This window comes from Phaethon lepturus, unplaced genomic scaffold, assembly GCF_000687285.1.
Source record: "Phaethon lepturus isolate BGI_N335 unplaced genomic scaffold, ASM68728v1 scaffold1902, whole genome shotgun sequence".
Taxonomy (NCBI): Eukaryota; Metazoa; Chordata; class Aves; order Phaethontiformes; family Phaethontidae; genus Phaethon; species Phaethon lepturus.
In genome coordinates this window covers 6,629-26,213 of record NW_010523924.1, presented here as the reverse complement: position 1 = coordinate 26,213, position 19,585 = coordinate 6,629, and the positions used below count along the sequence as shown (strand labels likewise).

The following is a 19,585-nucleotide window of genomic DNA, read 5'->3' as shown; positions in this document are numbered from 1 at the left end:
TTTTGAACATTCAAAAGTTCTTTTCGCAAGGTCTCGTATTCATCTCTTCTTTTCTCTACCACTTCCTACCCCTGAGAATTGTTTTTGTCCTTGCTCTGCTGCTAAATAGATTTTGGGTTGGTCTGGTTTGTTCAACAGCCCGGTGAGGAGAGCAGATGTTGACGTTTTTGTACTGTCTGTTTTAGGTTTCGGACTGTGCACTCTACCAACCACTTGCAAACTGCTTACCTTCCCTTCATATGCTATTTATTGCTTTCTAACAACAGAAACCCCGACTAGGAAAGATAGAAGTTAGTTTTCCCTCAGAAAACAGACAGGGCGGACTCTTCATTATAAACCCCATTTTTGTACAAAGGGCGCCCACAGCGGGTAGAGGAACCACTGAAGTCTTGTTGATGCTTCTCGCATTTTCAGTAATCTCAGAGGAGGTGCTGATGGGATCTCTTCTTAAAGGAAGGGGGGGCAGTCTGTTGTGAATTGCAAAGCCAGTTGCCCAAGAAGACTTTGAAGGGCAGCATTAATCATAGGTCCAGATTCCCTGCCAAAGGTTACAGAAACCGCAGTTTAGACGCTAAGAAAGAGGTTCAGTAGTGCATACTTCTTTCGAATAACATCCCTGTGTTTGTATTTTCAAAGGTCCGAGATGGTGCCACACTCATCTTATCAAAAATGGGAATTTCCCAGCAGCCAGAGGATAATCAGCAAGATGTCCCAGGGGAGAGTAAGTATCTTGTGGTTTCATTACCTCCCAAAATGACTAGAAGTCAAAACCCACACAGAGAGAGTGACCCTGCTGTCTTGATTTTGTTTATCAAGCATGTCTGTGGTGCTAGATATTCCCCACCAGACTATATAGGGCTTATTTGTTGTGTGTTACCCACTGCACTCTTGCAATGGTTTTCTTTGTCCTCACTATAAAAGCCACGTTCATTCCATATGTGTTATCTCTTTAGATGAAGTGTTTTCCACAATTCCTTTGTTCTCCTTGAGGTTTGCAATCCACTGTAAGTTAGTGTCAGGAATTTCCTTAAAATGTTTCCTCTCTTTCACATCACTAAAGCAGCTGTTGCATAATTCTGGTATTGCTGTCTGCTACAGTATGCTGGACTTCTCAACATGGAAGACAACCTGTTAGGTTGCAACCTGTCTTTTAAAGCTTTAACTTCTATATGTTAGTGTTCTGTCTAGACCAATTTCCTTTATCTCAAAACCTCTTGAGACACAATATCCATTATAGCCTAAAATGCACTCAGATTTTAATGAAAATATTTACTTGTAAATTTATGTTCTTTGTCACGTGTTTCCTTTACATTTCAGATGTTCAATTTCTCCTTTTCTTTGTCATTATATTCACTTATTTTACACAAGGTAGAATTTAGATTTATGGAATGATAATTGTTGAGATCATTCTTCTATGAACTCTTTTGATATGCTTTTCTGTCTAGCACTGATTGCAAAAGTCATTGCTAGACTAATAGTTTAATTCCTTTAAACAGATTTACTGTTCTTAGATTTAATAGGTTTCAAGGGCTGGGCAGTCAAAAAGATTGGAAATAATATGCCAGAAATGTACACTTTTCAAGAAGATGGCTCTCAGATGGTAGCTCTGACGTGTATCGCTATTTAACAAAAATGTGCAGAATTCCATTTGATTTGTGTTGAGTGTTGGCCAGGAAATGAGGACAGGCAGAGTTACTTGCCATTTACTTTTTACTCTGTCCTCCTGGATGCTTTCTGTTGAGACTTTCTCCAATGTCCTTGAAGGATCTTCTAATGGTCGTGGCTATGCCTCTGCTGCTGTCTTCTCACTCCTTTACTGCAAGTGCCTGCCACAGTTGGCTCAGGGGTGGCTACTCTGTCACAGCAGGTGCTGACCCCGCATGTTGACTTAAAAAGCCCTTCAGTTTAATATAGAGAAGCGCAGCTGGGCGGGGGCATGGTTCGCAGTCCCTGTTGAGTTTGGTTGCACCAATTGCTGAGATAACAGCTGAGGCGGTGGTCGCCTCCACTCTAAAGAAGTGGAGTGGACCGTGAGTGGAGCCTGGTGGTGTCCTTAGCTTGCGCTGCTTGCTTAACACAGAGTTCAGTCGCCCGTTCTGGGCTCCTGGACTCCACCCTCCCCACCTCGCTACCCTTGTGGCAGGCAGTAGAGGACCAGACCATGCAGTTTTGGTTTTTGTTGGTTTGTTGTTTTTTTTCTTTCCTCCTCCTCTATGATTACATCTTCAGCTATGATTCAGTATGATGAAGCGTTTTGAACATACATGATCTCTACTCCAAGATGAACTCCTTAGTTATACGTGTGGCATACTAAATTGTAAAGAGAAAGCAGACTTCTGGGGACAGTGCTGTCACCCAAGGGCTCTGGTACACAAGAGAAAAATCTGCAGAGAGAATTCAGATCCCAAAGTATGGAGTGAAGATGACTCCCACCATGTTTCTTCTCCACATCCTGTCTTGCACCATGGTAGTGTACAAATTTGGGAAGATGGCATTTCATGCCAGGCTAGCCTATTTTCTTTAGCGCCGAAGGGTGCTATCTGGTGCCAACTTGTTCTTTTGGAAAGCCATAAAATGTTACAAAGCTAGTGCAAAGCGAGAGCCCGCAGTGACAGCGATTTGTGAGATGCTATGTGTATAAAAGGGAGAGGAGAGGGTCAGAGGCTTCCCCTCCCACACATACGCGTTTATATGACACAGGGATTTACAGGGTGGGAATAAATAGAAATCCTATCCCAGCTCTATGAATGAGGCTTGTGACAAAGTGGTTTTGCGTTTATTCAGAGTCTCTCATTAACTTGCACCTTTTGCGTTGAGAAGTGTCAGCTGAAGCCATTGACTGTCTGCCAAAGTACTAGGCTTTCCACAAAAATGTAAAACCATGCTCAGAGATGTTGCTCTAAAACCTGGCATTGCTTCCGCACTGCTTTTGATTCACAGCTGCTAACAGGAAGACACTAGAAGCTGGAGGTTGTGACAAATTAAATGCAGCATCTTTTGCTTCTGGAAATTATAAATGCAATTACTAATTTGTATCAAGATGGAGAATGGTTTCAATGATTTCATGCTAGTATTTCTGTACTGAACTATAAGCCAAAACAACACACTCTGTTATTCTGGGGTTTTTCTCTGGGTTATTGTTTTCCTTTTTAAATGTTGAATAAAAATAGAGGGTTGCAGATCAGCGCTACTGATAGACTAATGCTGAATAAAAATAGGCAGAGATTGCAGATCCATGTTGGGCAGCCCTTCCTTCACCTCCATGGAGCAGTGTATTCACAGCGGGGGAAGAGACTGGAGGGAAGCTAATTTGCTGCAGGCCATGCAAGGGGAAAGGGGCTGCATCGCCTGTCACCATCTCACTTGCCTCCATCATGTTTACATCACGGTTCATACCGCTATAATTAGTCAGCGCAGTCAATATTTGGCATTAACCTCCCCCAGCATTATTTTGTGTTGGCCAAAGAATTCCCAAGGGCCAAGACAAAGGGTTCGGAGGCAAGCATTTGACCCAGTGGGCACAGTCTTCTCCCCGCTTACGGCTTGACACATAATGTGGCTACCGCGATAAAAAAGGAGGTGCTTTCCCCTATCTTTTATTTTCTTCACCTCCTACTTTTCCATTGGGGAAAATATTATCTCACGGAAATGTTATTTTCGCTTAGCAACCATACTGCTGACACGGTTTGTTGCCCCATGTTCTGAATTTCTCTTCCTCTTTCTTCCTGCTATTTTTAGTCATGAAGTGGGATCTTGGTGTGGCAGAAGTTCATCTGGTTGAGCTGTGGTCTCTTAATCCCTACTTTCCTATGAAATAACTACTATTTCACTAGTAGCCAATTCTGTTGTTGCTAAACGAACACGGACCACGTTCAGCTGCCCATAAGGGCCAGTAATCCCAGTGGAAACACCTTCGGTCGTTTCTCTTCTCTCCAGAGTTAAACTGGGCCATATACCATCAGGAGGGCACAGAGAGGATAAATTCCTTTGAATCAAAGGAGGGAGCAGAAGTGTAAAATAGTTTCTGCGCTAACTGCGTGATTTGATCTATTAATTTACAAAAGTAAATAGCAGGCATTGCAACAGAAATTCCGGAGTTCAGGCCCAGCAGCGGTTCGCGCCGTACTGGCAGGTGATCGCTATGAAAGGTATCGATTGCGAAATCGCAGCTGCTTCAAAACAAAGTGATAGCTTTTATTTCTTTCTTGCTTCATTCACATGAACTTCCAAGTCAAATTAAGGACTCTCAAAGGACAACGTGACTTAATATGGGGTTTGGTTTTTTTTCCCTGGCTGGTTGAAAAGAAGTAAAGGCCCCGGAAGATTGCATCGCTAATGCTTTTTGTGAGGATATATGAAGTAGATTCACGCAGAAGTATTGGCTTGGCCAGATTACACATAAATGTTATTCTCCCCTGTGATATAAAATATCAAACATACATGCAAGCTGGTAAATTTAATGCAGCTGTAGAGGAGCTTAGTTAATAAACTACTATGGCCAAAGATTTGAAAGGACAAAATTCATGCAATTAGAAACTGGTATTTTCTGCTGTTACTGGGATTCAGTTAACGTTAGATACGTATATTAAAGCATAAAACTTAGCAGTAATGCAAGATAATTTGTGCAATAGGGCTGAATCACAATTTTCATGGGAAAAATAACTTCCACATTTTTAAGATATCAGTGATTTAAAATGCACCGATTTGGTAGCTTCCACTGGAAAAGCACCATCAATTTTAGGGACTATACCAAGTAGATACAAAAATTTGGAAATTAAAGGAAGAACAAGCAAAACCAGGAGATTTGAAACTAAGTTTGTGACACTGAATTTTTTTTCAAGGGATATTAATTGCAAGTTAAAGCAATTGTATCATCTCTTTTAGAACTGTTCGTAACAAAAGATTCTCAGGTGTAGAGTTTGTCTGAACATTCATGTTGATGCTCAAATGCAAGACTCCCTTTATTCCGCTGTGTGATCATTGAACTAAGCTCAGGGACCAGATGCATGACCAAGCCATGGATAGCATAGCAAGGCGTTATAATCAGATGAGCTGTCATTACCATCCAGGTGCTTACTCCTGTTTCTGCTATAGGTAACAGACTTGATGTGACTCTTTCTCTGGTTTGAGCTGTGAATACCAACAAACAAATTCTTAAAAATCTTATTATAATGGATTTTGAATTTGCAGCAGTCATTACCTCTGTCTGCTGGAGTTCATGTCTTTTCAACACAGGGATGCATTTTTCCTTCTTTCAACTACAAAGTCAAGTGGTGCTGGTCAAATGCTGATAAAGGCAGGTTTGAACTGAGTTACCTTACTTTGAACTCAGCAGTCAGTGTAAAAATGTAAATTGTAATGGTGATACCTAGAAAAAAGGTTGAGATAATAAATTCTTAAATTGCCACTGCCAAATTAACCAGAGCTGCTACAACAATATCTTGCCTTGCAACTGGAGTAGGCTATGATCGCTCTTTCTGTGGTGGCTGTTGGGTCAGACCTAGCTGAGTTTCTGTAACTTGATCATGTCTCCAAGAATTCACAAAGGGGTAGAATACTTAAGTGTGTGGACCTCAAAAAATACATATACTGTGCTTACGTGACTAAACAGGAGTTTTCTTATTGTGTGATTCCTTCCTCTCCCTTTGTTCTTGACAAAAGCAAGCTTTTTCAGCTTATGTATTATTGAACATCTAGTACTTGAGTTCTGTATGGACGGGAACAGAGTAATCGAGATGCTCTTGGCAACAGGACAGATATGTTAAGGATAGGGAGTAAAGATCTTGCAGGTACTTATGTATGTGCTTATTTTCGTGTTGCTGTTTTGTGTGGGGGGTGTTTTTTGTAATTATTGTGATTACTGTTTCTAGGGCATGCACTCCTGGAAGATGAAAATAAGGTCTGGCATCTAGTCCGGCCAGTAGATGAAATAGATGAAGGTAAATCAAAGCGGGGCAGCGTGAAAGAAAAAGAGAGGACCAAAGCTATTACAGAAATCTACCTGACCAGACTTCTTTCTGTGAAGGTAGGGCTCAGATGTGCCACAGTTACACTTTACTTCTATAGATCTTGAGGTACAACTAAAGAAAATGATGCAACTATTAGTCATGCATTTGGCTGCAATTTTGAATAGGTGTCATGTACATACAAGCTGGTGTTCAGGGCTGCAAGTGATTGATATGCCCTGAGAAACATGACTGGGAAAGAGATAAAATATAACTCCTGATCAAAGCTCAGAACCATGATTATGTGTTTGTTAAAGATTTTTCTTGCAAGTCAAAGACGGATATTCTCTTGTGCCACCTGTTTAGATATTTTGTTGGGTTTTCTTTTGAACCAAATGCTTTATAAACTGCTAGAGAGCCTTATATTTCCCTGTTCTTGTGTGTGACCAATGCTGCAGTATAACCTAGAAAAAATAAAAATGTTTTAAAATAATCCTTATTGTCCTTTTAAAGTATTTTTAGTGCTTATACTGCAGAATGGATCACAAGGAAAATAATTTTGCAAAGCATTCCTCCTTCAGAAAGAATTTAGAATAATGTGTTTGTTGACCCTAAAGCCAGGCTCCTCATGAAAAGGAGCTAAGGCCATTTGTCCAAGTGTGAAAGTTGTTGACCCTAAAGCCAGGCTCCTCATGAAAATGAGGGTGTTCTGGCTCCAGCTAAGGCCATTTGTCCAAGTGTGAAAGAGGATGTGAAGGAAAGTCTGTGCATAGATGTCATAGACTCAGGACACAGAGCCAGCAAGATGCTTACATCCATCTCTTCTCTTAATAACTCCTTTGTAGCTGCTGCTTTTCTATTCTCGATAGCTAGTTTATAGATGATTACCAGTCTGGAGCTTTACTAACTCATACAGAGCTAGTGAGATGTTATGGCTGGGACCACAGCTACCCCTACAACCTAAGGACTGTCCATGTGTCCTTGCTGACAGCAGAGTGGCTTAGGGCTCCTTGCCTTCTCAGTCCCTGTCCTGTTCTGAGGCTGGCAGCTGGAGTGATGGTGAGGGAGAGGATTCAGCCCTTCAAATGTGTCCGTAGGGCCAACCAGCTGAGCAGGGATGAACTGCATGTGGCCTCAACAGGGTCATCTCTAAAACAAGGGGACAGTCTCTGGGGTTGCAGTCTCTAAGGTCGACGCAGATGCAGGAAACCAACCAAGCACACAGCCCTCCTGGGACACTTCACACCTTGGGCTCGGTGGAGCTCATGGAGCTGCGCCAGACTGGGTGTCTGATGAGACCCAAGTGCTTGTCCTTAAACAAAAAGTCAAATGCTCACTGGTACTTTTCCCTCTCTGTTTCTAAAAATTGCACGGTGCTCTGGCGTTAGAGAAACTGGAGGTGGGAAGCTGCAAAACCATTAAAAATGGGTAACAATTATTTTATGTCCACAATAACCCTGAAGTGTAAATGTGTTGTATACTTCACAACCTGCTGCTTCTGTCAAGCTGAAAGCACACCTTTCTGTGCAAACCATAGAATAGTTGGTGAAGTCACAACCTGTCAGGCTAGAACATAAAATTGTTTTCTAGAAGGTCTTTAACTGTGTTGGCAGTTTGCAAGGTCACTGCACTAATAAGTTGCTTGGTTTTGTCACCAGTGCCCTTAGCACTCAGGATGAAGGCCACCAGTGACTGCAGCTGGATTAACGGGCTGTTAGTGTCAATAGGAATAAAAGATTCCAGGATGGCATGAAGTTCAGCCTGTAACACAAATGTAATATTTTTTTTTTTTAAATTTGCTTTTAGGGGACACTTCAGCAGTTTGTAGATAACTTCTTTCATAGCGTGCTCAACTCAAACCATGTGGTGCCACCAGCTGTGAAATACTTCTTTGACTTTCTTGATGAGCAAGCAGAAAAACATGACATCAAGGATGAAGATACCATTCACATCTGGAAAACAAACAGGTACAGTATGAACAGAGTAATACTCGTATTGGAGAGAAATGAGAGTGTAATTCCCAGGTATGTACTGGCACTCCTACCACAAATTAAAGTACATTTCATTTATAATTCTGAGAATCATTTTAATTGAGATAATACGTTTACATGATCAAAAGGATTCCCTGTAAGCCTCGAAGCTGCAAAAATGAAACCAGGCTACCTATAGGGTTGTCACTGGCAGATTTAACACTTTTTGTCTTTCCTCAGAGAAGAGGAAACCAAGAGGCAAATGGGACTAGATTTACCTGTCAAAGCACAAAATGTAATAAAATACTACTTGGGTAATTTCTCTAACCATGCAGACATCTTCTCTTGCTATTTTGGGGAACTCAAGATTCTTCTCAGCTGAGTTTTTCTGTGAGAGAGGTAAAGGCTTGGTTTTCAGACATGGAAACCAGACAACGGATAGCTTGTGTAAATGTTGAAATATAAAACTAAGCTTCACTGTTGTGAGGAGATCAAAATGCAAAACTTGTACTTAATTTCATGTGATTTGCTTGTTGTAGAACATTTACTGTCTAAAAAGGATTATTTATCTTTCTTCTTGCTTTGCAGCCTGCCTCTTAGATTCTGGGTAAACATACTGAAAAATCCCCATTTTATCTTTGATGTTCATGTTCATGAAGTAGTGGATGCTTCCTTGTCAGTCATTGCACAGACTTTCATGGATGCTTGCACAAGAACAGAGCACAAATTAAGCAGAGTAAGTGATTTGCATTTTACATCCTGACTACACTCATGCCTGACAAGACAAAGGGCATCCTTATAGACCATACCCATTCTCTGCGGAGATACAGCCTTGATAGTTTCTTTTTAGTTTTATAATGAAGTTAGCATTTCACCACTTAACAGGTATGTGAACATGTCAGTGTTCCTGTGGAATCTGCCAATTGATATTTATAAAAAGGAGAAAATAGCAACTGCTTTTATAAAAAGAAAGTTAAAGAACTAATTATCTCACGTCCACCAATAATTTAGTATCATCTGGCACTGACATGTTTGTAAAACTCAACAGCAATGCCGTCTGTAAACTTCATTGGTGGGACAAATAATCTCACCAATGTTACTAAGTATCCAGATGTTAATATCTGTAAAGCTTAAGTGCATGTGAATATAAAGGCTTGATCTTAAGTTCTTGACTTTCTTTTGCTTCCTAGAGATGTTCATAAATCAACCAAGTTTCTCTCTGTTATAAATTTTTCAGGATTCTCCGAGTAATAAATTACTTTACGCAAAAGAAATCTCTAACTATAAGAAAATGGTGGAAGAGTAAGTATAGATTCTTTTCATGCTTATTCAGAGTTGTTAGGGCTTTAAGCCTTAAGCCTATGTAAGGGGAAAAATGAATGCTGAGGTAGTAGTCAAAGTCAACTGTCAAATGTTAAAAATTTTACACCTGAATGTTAAAACATTCCCTTGGTGGTGGCGTTGGCAGGGTTGAAATGGAGCACCGTATGACCCAGTGCACGTTCATGTCTGTACAGACAGAGGGATGGATTTATTCAGGAGAAAATACGATGCTGTGTTCTGCAGTGGTTGTTGTTACCCATACAGTCTGTCTAACCAACACTGCACTTCCATAACTCAGTAGAGATCAAATCCTGGAAACATTTTCACAACCACATTTTCTTCTATTCCATCCCTGACTTTATTTATTTACTAATTGGCAATTCTGTGAATACCACAGAAGATCTGCCGCAGGACAAAACTCTTGCTAGCTGATGACTTCAAAAGTTTGAAGACCTAAAATCATCATCGGCTGCAATTATAAATAGATTTCTTTCCTGTGGTGTGGCCTGTACAATCAGGTATGATTTGCCTCTGTTGTGAAGGTACTAATGACTGTTGGAAGGCAGGGTTACTAAACGAATCATTGCTCTGTTGTGGTAGAGCATATCCTGCATTATTAGAAAGCATGTTTAAAATAATTGCAAAATTGAAAGACAGAATTACCAGAAAACCACAATGTATTTCACCTAACTGAAAGTCTGTTTTCATCTGTTGCAGTTACTACAAAGGTATTCGTCAGATGGTGCCAGTTAGTGACCAAGACATGAATACCCATCTAGCAGAGATTTCTAGGGTAAGAATAAATTCCATTTTCTTGTCCTGAAGTTGGAGCCAAGTATAGCACTGTTTGTCTTCTCTTTCTAACTCAACAAGTGGTTTTTTGTATGTGCAAACATCAAATGAGTTATTTCCTAAATCCCTGAAATACTGCTGTTTAGTGTAGTCATGCCTTTTAGCCTTTTGAAATGTTGATTATTGAACGGAACCAAGAATGCTTATCATCACTAACCTGAGTGATGTAGGTGCCAGAGCAAAGCAATCAGATTTTTTTCACATCCATTGTGGAAAAATGATAGCGCTCTTGAATTGTGTTTTCTCTCCACAGCATATAGAGGATTTTAAGCATTGATCATACTGATAACAAGTAATGACTGAATTCAGAGTCCTACCGCAGCAAAAATTAGATTCCAGAAATGAAAGAGGAGGCACATACGTTAAGTATAGCCTATTTTAGAGCTGTCTATCCGAGGGTAATACTTCTGCTTTACGCTGCACGTGAGAAGCTCACCATGTGCTCACTCAGTGGCACTTTTTGTTTTTGCATTATAGGTTATTGGGGGTTACTTCTCATGGAGAAGGGCGGAGGGGGGTAGTTGCTAGCTGGGGACTCTGGCTGGAGACTGCTGGAGCAAAGACACTACAAAGCCTGCTTCAGTCTTGAAAGACCCTGTCCACTCTGCAGCTCAGCTTAGCTAGAGCAGGCTCGTACCTTCGAAGCACTCGATTTAACGTGGAGAACCAGGAGAGGCCCTCACCAGTCTTAAAAGATGTTGTTTAGCCTGGGCAAAGAGACAGCGTACTTACTGGCTGGTTTGCTCATTTGCTTAATTTAGTTGAAGAGTTCTAGTGTAAGGAGGATGTTTGGGGAATTTTTCGTGGTTTGTTTATTTCAGTGCCCTTAGGACTAACATTTTGCAGATCAACATCCTCATGAGAGCATTTCTATTTTCAGTCATTCACTACAAAACTCATCTGCAGTGACAGTTCATTTTCCAGTTCACTTTATTTATTACACAAATTGAGATGGATATAAAATTAAAACATTTGGTGATTAAAAGTAAATTCAATAGAATATTTTAACATCAGCAGAATATGTTGATCTTTTCTATTGACATTATAAATTATGATAAAAATGAATACGGAAGGAATGATTAAACATTGCAAATTTTGACCAGCTCTAGAAATTACTTTTATAGAGCACAGAAAGATGGATGTTTCTCTGCTGCCCTTTCCTTGGGTAATTTTTTATGCCAGTAGCAATATTTTGCAAGTCTTCATTTTCTTAACTAACTTAAAAGACTAAAGGCATAGCTAGAAACTTGCATCCTATACATTTGAATGAAAAACATCTGTTTAGACAGGTAGAGCACATTCACTAAACAAGTTAAATATCAGGGGGGAGGGAAGAAGAGGTAATGGAAGGGTTATTTCCTGCTTCATTCAAAGTCCTTTCACTCTCTCTCTCTCTCTCCCCCTCCCCCACCACCCCCCTTCCATCTTCATGATTCAGATGGCTTTTTCCAAACATACGTGTGCTTCTGATCTTGACGAGTTACACCTTTGCTATAGTGAGGTGTGAATAATTTCAAAGAGCTAAAAAGGAGCTGGAGAAAGGATTTCAAACAGCCGTGACAGTGACAGAACTAACGCTTAATATCTCAACAATACGTAGACTGTACTGAGTAAATGCTTTCGTTATGCATACCCGTGCTGTTAGCAGATGTTTGAGCTGTAGTCTGTGGTTTGACATTCAGAGTTCAAAATATTTTCCACCTCCAGTGTTAGAGTTGTGGGCAGGCTGGAAAAACACCAGTGGGAAAGTCTTGATCTAAAAATCACCAAGCAAAAGTTTTCTCACCCCTTTTTTCTGCCCCAACTGTCATTTAACAAAAGTTACATTTGTTAAGCTTGCATTTGAAAATCTTGTATATTGTGTCCAACAGTTGGTATGTGCCTAACTTTCAGCTGTCTGTGATCATATTTTGACACGTTTGCTGCCTGCTTGTGTTGTTTTAACAGGCACATACCGATTCCTTAAATACACTTGTGGCTCTACACCAACTCTACCAGTATACTAACAAATACTATGATGAGGTAAGTTGAAGCTTTTATTGTCATGTTTTATTGTCAGTGGTAAAATGTTATGAAGGCTAACCTCAGTCTAAAGGAACAACTTCTGGAATTCCCTGGATAATCAGGTAAAAGCAATGCTGAGCAGAAAGCTCTCACTTTGCAGTTACACACCTTGCTTGGCAATTACACTGGTCAAGGGTGTGTTATAAATGAAAAATTTCATTGTGGGCTATCTGGTTTTGGTAGTGATAGTTTAACAAGATCTGAAAGAGAAATAGATTTAAAAGTCATTTCTCTTCAGTACTACCATCTTAATTCCTAAGAATTCCTAAGAATTAGGACATAAGAATGTCACTAAGCAAAAAGTAGTCATCAGAGCTATATCAGTTTTCAAGCCAGTGTCTTTTCTGTTAGGAACAATCCATTAAACTTGTTTTGCTGGTAGGAATGGGGCCATGCCTTTTTCATTAGTTAAGATGCACTTAAAACTTCCATGCATGCTGTTGTCCCTGTTTTGCCATGCCAAATGAAGTGGCTGCCCAAGGTAAACCAAAGTAGAGTAACTGTTGAATATAGCCTGATTCAAAAGGAGAGTCATAGATTCAATCCAAAACATTTCTTGGGTTTTTCACACCCTGTGGAAAGGCGGACAAAGAATATCCCAGTGTAGTTGGGCTGTGGCTATGGCTCTCCAAACTTAATCTGAAAACAAAAAGAGAGAAGGAAACTTTTATTCAAAGGTTTCCATGGAAATGAATGCCTCCAGAAAGCTCTCAGAATTAAATCAAAGCAAGTAAGAACAGATGCTGAATCAAAAAGGAGTACAGTACATGTGAGCGCTCTTCAGTTTGTCTTGCACCTCAGCACAGTTCGTGTTTTCACTTATATTTAGCACTAAAGGCAGTGAGTCTCATCCTCAGCTTCACTGCAGCTGCTTTACACAGGAGCAGCCTGCCTGTCGCAGCTTCTCAACAGATGTAAGCAGGGAAAATCAAATCACCCTGAGAAGTCTTGCAATGAGGGTCAGTCAGGGAAGCGCCCAGAGGCTTCCCGATGGCGTTGGTTTCCTCGCCCCTCGTCCCCAGCGCTAACCAAGCTGGCTTTCAACGCCTTCCCGAACGTACCCAGGGCTTGACCTCTTACGGAAACACTCAGGGACCCTGGATGACAGATGAACCGTAAAGCCCTGATTCTTCCACACCCCTCTGTCCCTGCTTCCACTCGTGGGTTCATGTTTGGTGGCAGGTGCCGGTGGAGTCGCTGGTCTGTGGGACTTCATCAGTGGCAGGCCAGCAAAGCCCAGTGCGTAGCTGCAGCTCTTCGTTTCACGTACATCACTGTATGACAACAAGGTGTGTCTGATGAAAAGGCTGCTAATTCAGAGTTATGGAGATAATCTGTCAAGAACCATTCAATAAAATTAATCGAGCTTATTTCTTTTCCATGAAAATGTTTTAATTTGCATAAATTGGAACATTTTGCAGCTGCCCTTGTGTTTATTACTGACGCAGTGGTTCCCAGCATGCGCTGTACCTTCTGCATCTCTGCAGGGCTTGACAATGACTAAGTGGGTACATTCTACTTGTCCACATTTATATGAAGGATATATTCACCAGCAGAGATAATAATGAATTATTTAGTCTAGATTTGAGTAGTTACAGCTAGATGTAATTGTTTAAATTAAGGGAACAATATCAGATTAAATTAGGTCCAATTTAAATACCGCAATAAGTGTTTATTAACTTTGTCTTGTAGAAACATTTTCACGCTTTAAAAACAAATTCATTATAATAATTATTTCTAAACAAATTTGCTCCAGTGTTTGAAACTCAAACGCTATACCAGCCCTTCAAAGTGAAATTATTGGCTAGATTGACGCTGTCTGCATTAATCTGCATTGTCAATGATGTGCAAGGAGTAGTAAGAACCACAGGTAGTGAATGACAGGCAAACTCTATTTCTCCAGTTCTTGTACTTTCAAGTTTATATAGTATTTCAACAGAGCTGAAGGTTTCTGCTTGATTACAGTGTCTGACTTTTATTAATAAAGCCAGTTCTAGAGAAGCAACAGTTTTGCTGTGTAATACATTCTTCTAATGGAGAAATCTAATAGTTGATGGAAAAGTTTCCCTAAAGGATGGTGGAAATGAAAACCTTTCAAAACCTTTGAAATTTGATCTTGAGAAGCCCTAAAAAACTCTATTTGAAGAAAAGCCTTCTCATAACAGTTGACCTTTTCTAGCTCTTGTTTTCAAATCCCTTGTGTCTTAGACTCATACCTTCCTCTATACATGTTCCGTATAGCAGAGGCTGCGTGCGGGATGCTGGGGGGCTCCTCTGACGAGCTCTTTGCTTCCTGAGCTACGTGGTGCTGGGCCAGAGCCTCGGCATTTCTTGCGAGAGCAAAAGGGGAGCTGCCGGCAGCTCCCTGTTGCAGCTCCCTGACACTGTGGCCAGTCTGTTTTCTTCATCGCGTTGCCTACAGACACAAGAGACCTCGCGTTGCCCTACCTTATGCTGTGCGTGGACCACCCAGGAGCTTCTCATAACCAAAGCTCATGGGTCTGGTAAATGACCCTTAGCCTTGTAGGGTGCACTGTAAGTAAAAGCACTGTTTCTTAAATAGCTATAAAGACCTTTTTCCCCTGCCTGCTCCATCTTGGAATGTAGTATTTCACAAGATAAAGTACTACCTATTAATTTGCTTGGATCCCAGCATAATGGGAAACATCACAGCAACTTAACTGAAGTAATGAAGACGATCACTTTTATTGCCTTTGTGCAAAAAGAGAACATGGGGCCTACTAGATGGACTTTATCTTTGGTGCAGAGTGAATGCGAAAGATCCTTTACAACCAAAGTAGTATCAAACACTTGGTCCAGGAACTATGTAGTGTATTTTAAGCTAAATGATTCTAAACATTCTGTGTTTATTTCTTCCAGATTATAAATGCACTTGAAGAGGATCCAGCTGCACAAAAAATGCAGCTTGCCTTCCGTTTACAGCAAATAGCAGCTGCGTTAGAGAATAAAGTGACTGACCTTTGACTCAAAAGCCGCAATAAAGAAATCTGATCTGAAGATGTTCAAATTCATTCTTCCTGTTAAGGAAATAGTGTTCTATTTTTTAATGTATAATTACAACTTTAAATGAAAGATTTCATGTTTTTTTGATAGCAGAGGTGTAATGTAAAAAATTTTTACTGTAAATTATGCTTCTAATTAAAAGCTGTGTTGTGTGTAAATGAATCTTCTATGGGAAAGAGAGTCCTTTGGTTGGGGGCAGGGTGGGGGGTGGAAGAAGGAAAACCTACAGTTCGTTTAATTGAGTAGAATTTGAGACATCAGCATTTAGGATTCATTATGCAAGTAAATTCAATACTATAGCATCCTTTCTACTTTAAGCAATATTTGTACTAGGAAAACAATAACATACTCAGAGACACATGCAATATCCCCTTTTATTTTGATAACTGGAAATTGACTTCCATATAGCTCTAAAACTTAGTCTATGCTGATAATGAACATCGTGAACAACGTGTCTGATTTCTCTGGAAGATCTAAGAATGGGATTTGCTACCACACACGGTTCTTAATTTAATTATTTATGTCCATGGTGATGCACAGTATTGCACCCACCACAGCTGGCTGCGACGGAAATGAGAGTAATATCAATGTAAGAGGGTTCTACTGTTAAAGTCTCATTTGGTTCAGAATCACTGCAAAGAAGGAATTAGTCCTTAAAACTTTACAACTCTTTGTTATTATTGTGAGTTTTATGATATATGCTAATGTGCCTTACTTGTACTAATTCTGTGAATCTGATGAATGGTTTTGTAAAAAGAAGCAGATCAGAAGAAGAAATATTTATGTGCTATTGAATGACTTTTGTGTGAAAAACATGACCAGCAGAATGCTTGTAATTAGCTGCTTGCCGAGAGTGTGCTGTTTAACATGATTTGATTATGTATAATATCTTATTTTAGAATGGTTCTGATGGTTTTTTATTTGAATCTTGGAACTGTCCTAGAAATACCATCACTTGTTTTTATTGTATTTGTGATGTAAAATACTAGTATGATATTGGAAAAATCATATACCCATCTATTGAAAACCACTCAGTCAGTTTTGAGCCTTGGAATGCTGCATTTGACTGAATACACACCATAACCCATAGCAAAGACAATTGAAATAACTTGTCAGAAAGTGTGTGTTTACGATATAGGTGAGCTCCGTACAAATCAAAAAGTTAGGTACGTCTTCTTAAATTGCTGTATTGCACATCAGAGAACTTTATTCCTCTTTGTCTCGCAAGTTTTTGGCAGTAAAGTAGCATTTTAATGAAGCGCTGCCATCTGTACTCCTTCGTTCATCGTCCTGCCAAGCGCTCGGACTCTGCCGGTTCTCAGCAAGCTAACGCAGTGTCTGCTGCCCGCTCTCCCTGCTTGGTGGGTTGTCGTACAGTGACTTTTACTGTTTGTTGATATATTTTCCCCCCCGGCTTTTTGAAAATTTCCTAATATTTGTCAGTGGGTCTTTCCTTCTGTTTCCAAAAATCAAAAGCCTCGCCAGAACCGGTTTCCTGCCTGGGTAAGCTGGGAGGGGGTTTTTTGGTTTGTTTTGTATTTGACTTCCCGCATTTGTGTATAATCGTTCCTGAACCTGCCTGGGCTGTAAGTTATTTTACACTGTTTAGGACTGAGGTATATGACTTCTACATAAAGGTGCTTTGCCAGCTACTCCTTCAACAAAGGCATCCTAATTTCATGGCTAATCTGTTTCTTTGTCATTATTTGTAAATCCTGTCAATTGTAAATCAAATACAATGTTGTTTTTTTCCACCAAGTGTCACGGGATCTTTACTTGAAATTGGGAGGTGGGTGTTGAAAGGGGTTTGTAATGCTTCCTCCAGGGGTGATAGCGCAGCAGCGTCCGTCAGTCTGCGGTTGGTAATGGAGGAGCACAGCGCATCCTGCAGATGGTATGCCTGACATCATGCCCTCTTTATGGGCATTTGCTCTGAAAAATGAGAGTACTCCTGAGAAGAGAGGATGTGTTGCAGCATCCCGTAGCGAGGTGGTCTTGCCTGAGGAAAATCTGTCTTGGGACCTGAAAGCCAATTAAAATAGAGGCTCAGCAGCGGCTCAGAAAGCCCTGCTTGAGCAAGTAGGGCTTTCAGAGGGAACATTACATGTCCCCCACCATCAGTGACTTGATGCAGAGCAGCTGCGGGCGATCGTAAGCTGCCGGGGGCTGCGGCAATGCTGTAGCAGGATCTTTCTTACCTGTTAGACAAGCATGTGTGTCTGCCGGCGTGTGCGAATTGCTGGGGGATCCACTGGTCACTCTTTGGTGCCCTTTTTTCACATCCTGGGAAATTCGCAGGCTTCCGGCGCTGCAGTGCTGTCTGCCAGGGAACGTGGAGGCAGATAACCGTGAGCAGCTGCAGCTACAAAGGAGACCTGATGCCAGTTCTTTGGTTTCTCTAAGTCTCCTCTCCTGAAAGCACAGAGCTGGAATTTAAATTGAAGAACTGAGCTGGTTTATTTTATTCTTCCTGCTTTTGGCTAAGGTCCTCCAATGCTTGTTTTCCACTCTGATGCTCTGTTTTGTCCAGGCCTAGTTTTTGGCTTCAGTTTTCCCTACGTTTTAGCAATCTGATTCTTAAAGGCTTCATGCTCCTCCTTTGGTTTCTGCTGCTCCTACCATCTGGTTCATCTGCAAGATAAAAGAAAAAAGCTCACTGGGGGTGTCCCTCCTTTTCATCCCCTCTGCAATCCCTCTAAGGGGCACTTCTTTGAGCACAAGAACCTTCTCTCTGCATAATAGGAGCCACTCTGCTCCACAGTGGCAGCCGTGAACAAAACTCCCGTGCTTGGACATCTCCCCACCATCATTCAGGCTGTTGACCACCACCACCAGGTCTGAATCCCACTCCTGACTTCAGCCTCTCCAAAGGGTTTGCTTGTCTCCTCACAAGCAAACAAGCAAGTAGATATCTCAGATGATGGGACAAGGTCCCTGCCCCTACTTGCCTAATATGGAGTAACTCACCCAACTGAACAGGAATTTGGAGATTTTTGTCTGTGGCCAGGAATTTACTCTATTCCTTAGCACCAGGTTTCCCTCTGACACCTTACTAGATCTTTTTGCCGCTCTCTATATCCTATAGATTTATAAGCAAGTGGTTATGGCTGGAGGGGACCTCGGCTAGCTTGCATACGTGAGGCGTAGTGCTTCCTCAAGACGGTTTCTCTATTCAGTCTGTTCCAGCCATCCTTGGGCTTCCCCCTTCTGCAGGCTGCTGTGTTGGACACATGTTTCTCAGCCTGCTCAGTCTGAGCTGTGTTTACACACAGTCTCTAAAGCTGGACTTTCTGGCAACATTTTGAAGACCAGCAGAGCCATCACTATAAACAAATATACAGGGAACTCAGAAACTCAAATTGGAATTCATAAATTCACGAATTCCCAAACTGTCGTAACATGGGAGGATTTTTAGCTGGATGCATAGACTTAGAATGTCTCTAAGCTTGAAATTCAGCTGTCCTGGACTTACCAGCACTGACAAGATTTTGTAGCCAGTCCTTTACTGTTCCAGGTTCTCAAGCTTTGTTAGTAACACAAACATTTTCAACCATAGTATGCCTTGGTAGTATGTCCCTGCATGGCCTAAAAAAAAAATCTCTGAATGCTATCAGGAAACCCCTCTTTCACATGCATGTGGCTGCAACACCTCGATTTACCCTGATAAATTAAGGTTCTAGTCAGATTTCCCATTTGCACCTAAGCAGGTGGTGTAACAGTTCTCTGAGGACTTCCTCTCTAAAGAATTTTATCTTGAGCAAAGACTGACTTCTCTTATGACTTTTCCAATTTTGTTGTATTCTCTTAGAAAAAGCTTATGGGGGAAGCTGTCTGGGTTTTTTTTTTTTTCTTCCTCTGTCTAGAGATAACCTGTCAGAGCAATGAGACAGTCAACTCCAGAAGTTTAATGGAGGATGTCTGGCTGCCATTTTTTTACCAACCTCTGACTCAAATCCTGTGCTATTCTACTTTGCACTCAGAGGGGTTGAAATTTGGCACTTTGAGTCACTAGAGTTGTTGCACTGGAAATCTCAGCACCACGGACCTTGTGACTTGCTTTCATCCCTCATTCCCAGCTCAAGGCAGTCAAGCTCAGTGTCTGAAGCTTTCCAGGTTCTCCATCACACAAGCTCCTCTCATTCCAGAGGTCTGCTTTGCCAGATCTTCCTGGAGCATGGTGCTCCCTGGAGAATGAGTGACAGCAGCATACAAGCTAAAATTACCAATAATTCTGTTTTCTGAGGCTCTGTGCTTACCTAGTCTCTGTTTCTGTCTTTTTTTATTTTGAGAAACCCTCCTTCAGTTGATGAATGATGAATTGGAAAGGTGGAAATGTAAACTAGAGTTGGTCTTTCAGCCTTCCTCTTTTGTAAGCCTTTGTCTTAATGTGGCCTAAAAATTATGGTG

General features: G+C 41.0%; 1 protein-coding gene across 1 annotated transcript in view; it reads left to right on the top strand.

Moving 5' to 3' along the window:
* Positions 1 to 15,329, top strand: part of PLXNB2 (plexin B2) — a gene marked incomplete at its 5' end in the record, with an annotated part of 32,335 nt that extends 17,006 nt beyond the window's left edge. Inside the window, 8 exons of the mRNA XM_010282250.1 lie at positions 637 to 721; positions 5,871 to 6,025; positions 7,752 to 7,912; positions 8,504 to 8,651; positions 9,153 to 9,217; positions 9,956 to 10,031; positions 12,038 to 12,112; positions 15,035 to 15,329. Coding sequence (XP_010280552.1) covers positions 637 to 721; positions 5,871 to 6,025; positions 7,752 to 7,912; positions 8,504 to 8,651; positions 9,153 to 9,217; positions 9,956 to 10,031; positions 12,038 to 12,112; positions 15,035 to 15,139 — 870 coding nt within the window. The remainder of the gene's footprint in view (positions 1 to 636; positions 722 to 5,870; positions 6,026 to 7,751; positions 7,913 to 8,503; positions 8,652 to 9,152; positions 9,218 to 9,955; positions 10,032 to 12,037; positions 12,113 to 15,034) is intronic.
* Positions 15,330 to 19,585: the final 4,256 nt, after the last annotated feature.